Here is a 12,057-nt window from a genome sequence, read left to right as displayed (position 1 = left end):
ACATCGACATGGAGAAATGGCAGACTGGGTCACTAGCAGATTTCGAGTCTTCAGACTTTCTACGTTCCTTTGCTGCAGAATGGAATATTGTATAGGCCTGGAAACAATGAGTTTCTTCATTTCCTTTAGGTACCTGATTAATGGGGAATTATCCAGTTCTTCATCATCCTCAGTTTGTGACCTAACTTCCTCGTAACTATCAATATTTCCAATACATTCAGCTTCGTTGTCGTCATTCTGAGACACCATGCCGTGGGAGCAAATGTGGCGCTCGCGCATTAAATTGTGCCCCCGGACACAGCGCGGCGAAGGGGGAAGTAGGCAGGCATGCACTGTGGTGCCTTCCCGTACTCTGCACCTCAATTTGCGCTGTTGCATTTACACCCGTCAATCACAAAAATCTTCGCTGTGCTGCCCTGTCCTCCCCTCCGTCGCCTGTGTCCTAGTGTTCGCCTGGCGTTACATCAGATAGGGTAGAGAAATCATATGACCACCTGGTACCAATTCGGCACTATCTACAGCTCTCCAAAGCCACCAGGGATTTTAAGGAAGCGACCAATATCTTGTCCGATGAGCATATGTGCCTCGCACAAACAGTTCTTTCAAGAGCTCGTACCGTCGGAAATATTCATTTCCGCTCATTTGTTCCTTGTCAAAATCACCCCCTTTAAGGGGGGTAGGACGTCAAACGGGCCGACTTGGAGCAGTAGAGGCGTCACAGCACATTTTAATTTCCATTGTCTATACTTTTACAAATAAATTCATAAAACTTTGTCAGCATCACCAGGAAGGATTCAGGATTCACAATCATTGCAGTGGAAGTTCGAAAACATAACAAAATAAATTTTTTTGCGTGTGAAAATTCATCATTTTTTCACTTACTAATGGCTGCATTCTTCGATGAATTTTGCACAGCATACATACCGTACTTACAGGTGCATGAAACTCTAGAATTTATTTAATTTATGAAAAAACGAATGAGCTGTTGTATTTTAAACTTCATGTTTAGAAAAAACACAAATTTTGTAGTTAATTACCCAAATTTTTACCACAGTTTTTAATAGATTTGGAAAATTCTAGAGTTTCATACACCTTTAAGTATTGTTTGTATGCTGTGCAAAATTCATCGAAGAATCTCTCTTATTTATGAAGAAAAGTGTACCTATAGCAACAAATGCTGCCATTAGTAAGTGAAACAAATGATGAAATTTCACATGTAAAAAAAATTATTACGTTATGTTTTACAACTTCCGCTGCTAAGAGTGTGAATTCTGAATCCTTCCTGGTCATGCTGACAAAGTTTTATGAATTTATTTGTAAAAGTATAGACAGTGGAAATTGAAATGTCCTGTGGTGCCTCTCCTGCTCCAAGTCGGCCCTTTTGACGTCCTACCCCCCTTAAGAGCTTCTCCTGTCTGTATAATGCTGACCGTAAAGTTTTGGGACTCCCTGTAGATGGGATGGAGCATGTGTGCCGCAAGCTTGACCTCACGCAGGATAGTGCGTAGGAGCGTCCAATTGCCAGCGCGCCGCATCTGGCAGCCTCTCTCCCACGCTCCTAGCCTCCTGTCGGATGTCCAATACAGAAAGATCGCTCAGGCATCTCAGTGTAGCCGCTGTTGTCTCTCGGCCTCTGACTAGTCCGGCTGGCTACTCCCGCGGCCCAAGTGCCAACAACGCATTCTACATTCATATGTGCGCTGAGCAAGACCTAGCTTGGCCTTAAGACAATTCCAGCAGGCCATCTTTCGGTGTGTGGCGGAGGATGCTTCTGGTACTACTATCTCTCCCTCCACCTCCCCGTACCTCCCCCCCCCCCGCCCCCCCTCCCCCCCCCCCCCAACACTTTTTCCTTGTCCCATACGCGAATGGCGCGAGGGAAGAGCGACTGTCGACAAACCTCCGAAGGAATTCTAATTTTTCTATTTTTCTCGTCTGGCTATTTCGTGTGACGTATGTGGGCGGAAGTAATATATTATCCGACTCTTCTTGAAACGTGCACTCTCGGAATTTCAACAATAAAGTCCTCCGTGATACACAACGCCCCTCTAGTAGTTTCTGCTGCTGGAGATTGTCGAACACATTCGTAGAGCCGTCCTCTCACGGGACGTGAAAACGCACGTTGGCGAGGAGCTGGTGACGTCACAGCGTGGAATTCCACGCTCCACTGCAATGAAAAACGTGAAATGAGCAATCTGGCATATTAGATTTTTGCTTCGTGGAGAGGAATGTGGCCAGTGAGATGCGACTCCGTTTTTACGACAGAAGCAGAATTTAGGAGCCGCATATTGTACGGAGTTAAACTCCGTATTTGGTGATATTTTTATCACAGAGTACGTGGTATGAATACAAGCTTCTTCAAAGCATCATCAAATTGAGCATCTCTCGAAAGCGCGTCGTTTTAGGTACGACTTGTTATACACTGAAGAGCCAAAGAAACTGGTATATATGCTTAATATCGTGTAGGGCCCCCGCGAGACGAAGAAGTACCACACACGACGTGGGGTGGACTCGATTAATGTCTGAAATAGTGCTGGAGGGAAGTGAATCCTGCAGTGCTGTCCGTAAATCCGTAAGTGTACGAGGGAGTGGAGATCTCTTCCGAACAGTAGGTTACAAGGCATCCCAGATGTGCTCAGTAATGCTCATGTCTAGAGAGTTTGGTGGCCAGGGGAAGTGTTTAAACTCAGAAGAGTGTTCCTGGAGCCACACTGCAGCAATTCTGGACGTGTGGAATGTAGCATTGTCCTGCTGAAATTCTCAAAGTCCGTCGGAAAGCACAATGGGCTTGAATGGATGCAGGTTATCATATAGGATGCTTACGTACGTGTCAGCTGTCAGAATCGTATCTAGACGTATCACGGCTCCCATATCGCTCCAACTGCACACGCCCCACGCCATTACAGAGCTTCCACCAGCTTTAACAGTCCCCTGCTGACATGCAGGGTCCATGGATTCATGAGGTTGTCTCCGTACACGTCCATCTGCTCGATACAATTTGAAACGAGACTAGTCCGACCAGCCAACAGGTTTCCAGTCATCAACAGTCCAATGTCGGAGTTGACGGGTCCAGGCGAGGCCTAAAGCTTTGTTCCGTGCAGTCATCAAGGCTGCACGAGTGGGCCTTTGGCTCCGAAAGCCCATATCGATGATGTTTCGTTAAATTTCTCGTACACTGACACTTGTTGATGGTCCAACATTGAAACCTGCAGTAATTTGCGGAAGGGTTGCACTTCCGTCACGTCGAACGATTCTCTTCAGTCGCCGTTGGTCCCGTTCTTGCAAGATCTTTTTCCGACCGCAGCGATGTCGGAGATTTGATGTTTTACCGGATTCCTGATAGTCACGGTACAGTCGCGAAATGGTCGTACGGAAAAATCCCCACTTCATCGCTTTCTCGGAGATGCTGTGTCCCATCGCTCGTGCGCCGACTATAACACAACGTTCAAACTCACTTAAATCTTGATAACCCGCCATTGTAGCAGCAGTAACTGATCTAACAACTGCGCCAGACACTTGTAGTCTTATACAGGCTTTGCCGACTGGGGCGTCGCATTCTGCCTGTTTACTTATCTCTGTATTTGAATACTCATCCCTATGCCAGTTTCTTTGGCGTTTCAGTGTAATAAAATGACGAGAAACTACATATTGGTAGTTAAAGGCTTCCCATATATGATGCTTTTAGATGAAAGTATAGCTTTTCAATGCTATGACTCAATGACAATATGTCAAAAGCGCATCGTTTTCGTACAATTTACCATAGTTAAGTCCATGCATATTATAAAAATGTATGTATGTTTCACATCTTCTCCTAAACCACTCGACTGGTTTCGACCAAACTTGGTACGTATATCACTTACCGCCTGGAAAGAATCGCTCAAGGGGATAAAATTCATCCACCTACGAAAGGGGTGGGAGTGGGATGAAAAATAAGTGTAGGCCACGACGCGCGAAGACGCAGATTTTGTTATTTATTAGAGTTATAAGTTTTAATTTATTCCCTCTTTACGACTAACCGTATTGGCGACACACTTTGCCGACAGTGTCCACATATACGACTGGGTTTATCTGCAGAATTATATCATTGTACGACATATTGTAGTTCAGGAGATAAGATATCATAAATACTGAGTTGCATGAAAAACTTCCATCATACTTGACATTTAAATTTATTACTTCTTTGCTACTCTGTTCGCAACACATTTGTGACAATACTGTCACAAATGTGTTGCGAACAGAGTAGCAAAGAAGTAATAAATTTAAAGGTCAAGTACGATGGGAAGTTTTTCATACTGTCACAAATGTGTTGCGAACAGAGTAGCAAAGCGTAGTTTAGGCAGCCTCCTCAGTAGGTCTGTTACATTTTCTAAGTGTCCTGCCAATAAAACGCAGTCTTTGGTTACCCTTCCCTACAACATTTTCTATGTGTTCCTTCCAATTTAAGTTGTTCGTAATTGTAATACCTAGGTATTTAGTTGAATTTACAGCTTTTAGATTAGACTGATTTATCGTGTAACCGAAGTTTAATGATCTCCTTTTAGCCCTCATGTGGATGACCTCACACTTTTCGTTATTCATGGTCAACTGCCACTTTTCGCACCATTCAGATATTTTTTCTAAATCGTTTTGCAGTTTTTTTTTTTTTTTTGATCTTCTGATGACTTTATTAGTCGATAAACGACAGCGTCATCTGCAAACAACCGAAGACGGCTGCTCAGATTGTCTCCCAAATCGTTTACATAGATAAGGAACAGCAAAGGGCCTATAACACTACATTTGGGAACGCCAGAAATCACTTCTGTTTTACACGATAACTTTCCGTCATTTACTACGAACTGTGACCTCTCTGACAGGAAATCACAAATCCAGTCACATAAATGAGACGACATTCCATAAGCACACAATTTCAATACGATCCGCTTGTGTGGTACAGTGTCAAAAGCCTTCTGGAAATCCAGAAATGCGGAATCGATCTGAAATCCCTTGTCAATAGCACTCAACACTTCATGTGAATAAAGAGCTAGTTGTGTTTCACAGGAACGATGTTTTCTAAACCTATGTTGACTGTGTGTCAATAGACAGTTTTCTTCGAAGTAACTCATAATGTTCGAACACAATATATGTTCCAAAATCCTGCTACATATCGACGTTAACGATATGGGCCTGTAATTTAGTGGATTACTTATACTACCTTTCTTGAATATTGGTGTGACCTGTGAAACTTTCCAGTCTTTTGGTACGGATCTTTCGACGGGCGAACAGTTGTATATGATTGTTAAGTATGGAGCTAATGCATCAGCATACTCCGAAAGGAACCTAATTGGTATACAGTCTGGACCAGAAGACTTGCTTTTATTAAGTGATTTTAGTTGCTTCACTACTCCGAAGATATTTACTTCTACGTTACGCATGTTGGCAGCTGTTCTTGATTCGAATTTTGGAATGTTTATTTCGTCTTCTTTTGTGAAGGCATTTCGGAAGACTGTTGTTAGTAACTCTGCTTTGGCAGCACTGTCTTCGATAGTATCTCCATTGCTATCGCGTAGAGAAGGCATTGATTGTTTATTACCGCTAACATATTTCACATACGACCAGAATCTCTTTGGATTTTCTGCCAGGTTTCGAGACAACGCTTCATTGTGGAAACTGTTAATAGGCATCTCGCATTGAAGTCCGCTCTAAATTTCGAGCTTCTGTAAAAGACCACCAATCTTGGGGATTTCGCGCCTTTTTAAATTTGGCATGTTTATTTCGTTGTTTGTGCAACAGTGTTCTAACCCGTTTTGAGTAACAAGGAGGATCAGCTCCGTCGTTTGTTAATTTATTTGGTATAAATCTCTCAACTGCTGCCAATACTATTTCTTTGAATTTAAGCCACATCTGGTCTACACTTATATTATTAATTTGGAATGAGTGGAGATTGTCTCTCAGGAAGGCGTCAAGTGAACTTTTATCTGCTTTTTTGAATAGGTATATCTTTCGCTTAGTTTTCGTTGGGGATTTCAATATTCAATCTCGCTTCGACAACCCTGTGTTCACTAATCCCTGAATCGATTTTGATGCTCTCACTAATCCCTGAATCGATTTTGATGCTCGTTATTAACTCAGGATTATTTGTTGCTAAGAGGTCAAGTGTGTTTCCACAACCGTTTACTATTCGCGTGAGCTCATGAACTAACTGCTAATAATTTTCAGACAATGCGTTTAGCACAATTTCGGATGATATTTTATGCGTACCTCCGGAATTAAACATGTATTTCCGCCAACATATCGAGAGTAAATTAAAGTCATCACCAACTATTATCGTATTAGTCGGGTACGTGTTTGAAATCAAACTCAAGTTTTCTTTGAACCTTTCAGCAACTGTATCATCTGAATTGGGAGGTCGGTAAAATGATCCAATTATTATTTTATTCCCGTTGCCAACAATGACCTCTGCCCATACTAACTCACAGGAAGTATCTACTTCAATTTCGCGTCAAGTACAACTACTTCTGACAGCAACAAACACGCCATCGCCAACCGTGTTTAGTCTATCCTTTCGGAACACCGTTAGATTCTTCGCAAAATTTTCGGCTGAGCTTATGTCCGGATTTAGTCAGCTTTCAGTGCCTATAAAGATTTGAGCATCAGTGCTTGGAGCTCTGGTACTTTCCCAACACAGCTACGACATTTTACAACTGTTATACCAGTGGTTCCTGTATCTACGTTCTTCGTGTTCAGCCTGCTCCCTTTGTGACTGAAGCCCTTCTTGCGTTTTCCCGAGAACCTCTAACCTAAAAAACGGCCCAGTCCACGCCACACAGCCCCTGCTACCCGTGTAGCCGCCTCCTGCGTATAGTGGACACCTGACCTATTCAGCGGAACCCGAAACCCAACCACCCTTTGGCGCAAGTCGAGGAATCTGCAGCCTATACGGTCGCAAACCGTCTGAGCCTCTGATTCAGACCCTCCACTCGGCTCTGTACCCGAGGTCCGCAATCGGTCCTGTCGACTATGCTGCAAATGGTCAGCTCTGCTTTCATCTTGCAAGAAAGATTTGCAGCATTTCCCACTTCTGTTAGTCGCTCGAAACCAGAGAGAATCTCTTCTGATCCAAAGGGACACACATCATTGGTACCGACGTGAGCCACCACCTGCAGTTGGCTGCACCCTGTGCTCTTCATGGCATCCGGGAGGACCCTTTCACATCTGGAATGACTCCACCTGGTATACACACTGAGGGCACATTGGATTTCTTACCCTCCTTGTCGGCCAAGTCCCTAAGGGGCCCGATAACACGCCTAACTTTGGAGCTCCCAACTACCAATAATCCCACCCCTCTGCGATTGCCCGGATCTTGCAGGCTGAGTGGTTTCCTCTGAAACAGAACAGGCGACAGCATCTGGCTCAGCGACAGTGTCAGCCACGATTGTTCAATGCTTCATTTTCTGGCACGTTTCTATCGATGTCGAAAAAGTCTTACAGCTGGGATGCCGTCTGTTTCGACAGTAATATCTGTTTATCCGTTCGGCTTTAGGGCGCTGCATCCCTTGCTTTGTTCTTTCATCTTCATTTTGATCATGTAGTGCTTAAACTAAAAGTCTGCGAGCTACAGTTTCCTCTTACGTTTCTGATGAAGGTTTAACCTCAACTGTTTTGGATTCACCTTTCCTCTCTAGCATATCTTAAGTAAATGCACCAGTCTGATAGTCAGAACGAAACATTCATTCTTTTTTTTAACATTTCACTTGTATGCCCTCATATACATGTGATTCTCTGTTTCCAAGTGAAGCTGTCATCGACCAGACGATGGTCTAAATATCACAGGCACTTATAGCCATGGTTCTGTTGGATATGGTGTATCCCAGACCTACTTCTGGCATTAGCAGATGCCGTCCCAGTCAGTTGTAGGGGACATATAGGTTAACTTGGGGAACCACGACACTTTTTCACTTTTTAGCATGCCCGGAGCATTGTCAAATGAGAGGCAAGTTAAATGACAGATTCAGATCGTTAGAGATTTCAGTGCTTCTGCCATTTAAACGCCAGTCCAATCTGGAATGGACTATCGCTAACAATCGACAGTTTCAAAAGAGACACATGCTATAGAAACGCTGCGCACCGTGGCATAATATCTAGTCCTGTTGCCGTGGCACCAGCTGGTTTGGCGTCTTCAGCACCTGCCATGCCTCCAGGCATTTTGTCGCGCATGAGTTGTTCCGGAGAAAGTGCTACAGTTCTCTCCCTGTGCGGCGCTGCGGTGGGCACGTGACCCCACCGCTACACGATTCAGTGGCGACGCGCCAGCAGCCACCACTAGTCCGCCGTCTGGAATCCAGCTGGAATGACGTCCAGCGTGAAGGCTGCGATCCACAGGCCAGCTGGAGAACTTTTGTTATGTGAGAATGTGCGCCCGAATATCCTCCAGTGCGGTCACGTGCGTGAGTAAAGGATCTGCCTGACGCCATTGTAGTTTTACTGCTGCGTGACTGCCAGACTAGCGAACTACGGCTTTCACTTTCAGTGTGGTAAGCTACTTCCTTTCATCTTTCCGACCCACCCACTGGTCAGCAGTTAGGATCACTGTGATCACCCAGTGGCATAGTGAGAAACTGCACCGAGTGCTGTGTGCTTATGAGAGTCCAGAAAGTGAGTGGATAAACGTGTGCTCGATCAGTGCTGGAATCTTAGGCTACAGGAAATAGAGTTCTTTCAGCTTTTGACAAGTTGACTCACTTGCCATAATTATCGCAAAATAGTCTAGAAAATGACTAGCCCTTCGCTAATGCAGATATTAGGTGCAGAATGACCGCTAATAAAAGAGCTTTGTGGTAATTACATACATCTTTCACAATGGATAGTTTCTCGTCTCGAGCAGGTTTTTGAAGCTCTTACCGGGTGATGCAAATCTGGTATTAAGGACGCCAGTAGTGGGGCTTCTTCATTAACTTCTGTCCGAATACGCTGAAGCTTAAGGAGAAATGGAGACCTGCAAAGTTACCGCTTCTACGACTGGCAACAACTAGCTCGAATTGCGCGACTGGTTCGTGGTTTTGCGCGGTGAATTGCAGTGAACGTAGCAAGTTTGCTGGCTGACTTCGTCTGCTTCCTCTAGAACGCTATCGCGAAATTACGACACAAAAACAACGCTGGCGTACTTGTACCTGTCTTCTTGGCTTAACAGCTACGTAGAAGGCTACACGACAGGTTTCAGTGTGTGCGCGTCGTCGTTGGGGTTAAGAACTTGCCAGTGGAACGTCAGTTACATGAGCCTCACTCACATTCCTGCAACTAAATACTGCAGTGGTTCCCAGCGCCAGAAACAGATGTGACAGTGGTGTTAAGTGCTTTCTAATGATATTAAACCGGTGTTTTATTAACTACTACAAATCAGCGCGAGTGTTCTTTAGCGACCACAAACTGACTTGCCCGAGACTGCCCGAGAAGTTCCGCCGTGGTGAGTGACAAAAGCAGGAAGAAGCGGGAGACGACTGAATCACGGATTAATTTATTTCAAGCGGAAACTGCATGATCTGTGCAGGGTGTCCCGTCCTTCCGACACCTGAAGGATATTGCATCGGCCTCTGGCCTTGCCCACTCTGTCAGCCGCAGCCTTGAATGGGCCAACGCCGATCAGATTGCGAAAGCGGAACGGCGCCGTAGTGCCCCGTGTTTAGAAACTACGCGCGCTTTCTCGAGAACGGTACTCGGAATCGGGTGCACGTCAGTTGGGAACAGATCTCGTAGCGAGTAAGTACCAGTATCGCTGAAGAATTCTGTGAAGAAGTTGGACAAAACTGTGCGCCTAGGTGCTCACCTTCCTCGGCTCGATAGTGTGTATAGTTAAGTGACACGGGCGAAATATTTTCCTATCGCCTTTTGTGCCACTTCTCGTGACTTTGGAGCCTCTCGAGTGGAGTTAGTGTTTACGCATCTGTAGACAAACAGGCACTGACATTCTAGTTGTCCTGCTGTAGCAATTCGTATCGCTTCATCACTTTCTTTTGTTATGTCGTGCTTGTTCCGTTCGCCGGGTTCTCAACCGTCTCGGTAGTGAGTCGAAACTTCGCAAGTTTGGTTTTATTTCTGGTTCCCATACCCTTTATCTATCAGGAATGATTAACAGCAGCACCTCTCGCGTGACATATTTTGTGATTCGTAATTACAACAATCGTGTATTTAACTTTGTTTGAACGTTCGACTGAAACGTCGACTCTGCAAACCGGCAAAGTCGTCCTGTTGTTGAATGCTTTGCCGTTTACACATTTGTGGCACTCGTTTTTTTGTTCAGTATTTGACTGTGCGTTATAAATTGGTCCGGCGTGTGTGGTTTCTAGAAGCATATTTTACCTAGACTCTTCGTGTTACCATAGTTCGTTTCTATTAGCGGTTTCCGTTCCCATACCTTTACGGCTGCTGCTGAACCACCAGTCTCTTCAGGGCAATCGTACGTGAGGTGCGATTTCGCGTAGAACATCATAACCAGCCTCTCGGTCGTGTTAAACATAATAGTATATTCCCTCAACGCCGTTAATTTCCTCTAAGTGCACTTACTGACGTGTGAACAGTGATAAATCGGCTGGATTTACGAAGTTCCTGACTCTGAATCATTTACGTTTTTGTGCACTATCGCATTTGCATCCTTAGTTGATTTCTGTGTCGAAGCAGTAACGTGGCCTGCAGATAATTCGATAACGCTCAATTGGCGTTACACTTACGGGCCTACCGAACCAGTTAATTATTTTACTTGTACACACTGCAGCGGGAAAAGCAGAAACTTGATTAGGAGATACCACTGAAGTAAATGAAAAAGAGCGAAACACGGGTTGTGTGACGAATTGAACTTAGCAGAAAAGCAAACAGGCAGCAGTAGCTCACTGAACAGGTCTCGCATTCCAATCAGCTGCTGCTCTCGGTAGTTGTGCGTCGTTAAGTGTTTGACGTGATAATCACTGGCCTCGCGCCATATGATCTTTGGAGTGACGATTGTCAACATCGGCGTTGCTCGCGCGCCCCTCCGTGTCCAGTGATCGTCGAACGCATCTCGCTCCCCCCCCCCCCCCCACCCTCCCCCGCCTCCGCGCCATGCCCCTGCACATCCCCCGGTGGCGCACGGCGGCGCTGTGCGCATCAGTGGTGCTGGCCGCGTGCCTGGGAGGCGTGGCGCTGTACCTGTGGCGCTCTCATCCCCAGCCCGCGATGACCTCCGCCGCGGCGCCCCTAGCGGACTGGGAGTCGGGCACGCGGCTGCCCGCGGACGTGCGGCCGCTGCACTATGACCTGGAGCTGCGGCCGGACCTGTCGGCCGGCGCCTTCACGGGCAACGTGTCGATCGCGGTGCGCGTGTCGGCGCCGCGGCGCTGGGTGGCGCTGCACTCGCGCGGCCTGCGCGTATCCGGCGCCGCCCTCGCCCCCGCCCCCGCAGGCGTCGCCGTGCCGCTGGAGCGCGCCTTCGAAGCCCCGCGCGCCGAGCGCTACGTGCTGGTCCCGGCGCAGCCGCTGCAGCCCGGCGACTACAGGCTCAGCCTGCACTTCGCCGGCTCGCTGGACGTCAACCTGGTCGGCTTCTACCGCAGCCGCTACACCGACAAGGACACCGGCCAACGAAGGTGACTTTTAGCCCCTTAAAGCCTGTTTTAACCGATTACTCGCTGTGGGCGCGCGTCGCTTGCTAGCGTATAAATCAGCCGCCAACTATGTCGCGGATGGGTCAGTGACGTCAGGTATCAGTTGGCTATGCCGACTCATCATCATCAGTGTTCTGCCAAAAGGCAGGTTTTCACATGGTAGTTCTCCAGGCTGTCCGGTCTTCTGCCATTCTCTTCAGGTCTGCATAATTTCCTCTTCCCTTTATGTCGTCTATCATCTTGTATTCCTTCTTCCTCTCAGTCTTCTCCCACAAACCAATCCTTCCAAAGCATCTGCTAGCAAGCACTCCCTTCTCAATGAATGACCCACCCAGTTCTTTTTCCTTTCTCTTACAACCTTCAGCAGCCATGTTGGCCAAAGAGCTTGCGCACCACAGATAAAATACTCCAAGTCAGAGACATTACGTGCAGATCAAGGTCACACGTT

At 46.4% G+C, this 12,057-nt stretch overlaps 1 protein-coding gene across 2 annotated transcripts in view; it reads left to right on the top strand.

The window, feature by feature from the left end:
• The window catches only part of LOC126458109 (glutamyl aminopeptidase-like), a 292,746-nt gene that overhangs the window by 167,488 nt on the left and 113,201 nt on the right, over window positions 1–12,057 (top strand). For both annotated transcript variants that reach the window (XM_050094939.1, XM_050094938.1), the window contains exon 2: window positions 11,176–11,591. In XM_050094939.1, coding sequence (XP_049950896.1) covers window positions 11,182–11,591 — 410 coding nt within the window. In that variant the 5' untranslated portion in view covers window positions 11,176–11,181. The remainder of the gene's footprint in view (window positions 1–11,175; window positions 11,592–12,057) is intronic.

Source organism: Schistocerca serialis, chromosome 2 (genome assembly GCF_023864345.2).
Source record: "Schistocerca serialis cubense isolate TAMUIC-IGC-003099 chromosome 2, iqSchSeri2.2, whole genome shotgun sequence".
NCBI lineage: Eukaryota > Metazoa > Arthropoda > Insecta > Orthoptera > Acrididae > Schistocerca > Schistocerca serialis.
This window is presented reverse-complemented; position numbering and strand designations above follow the sequence as displayed.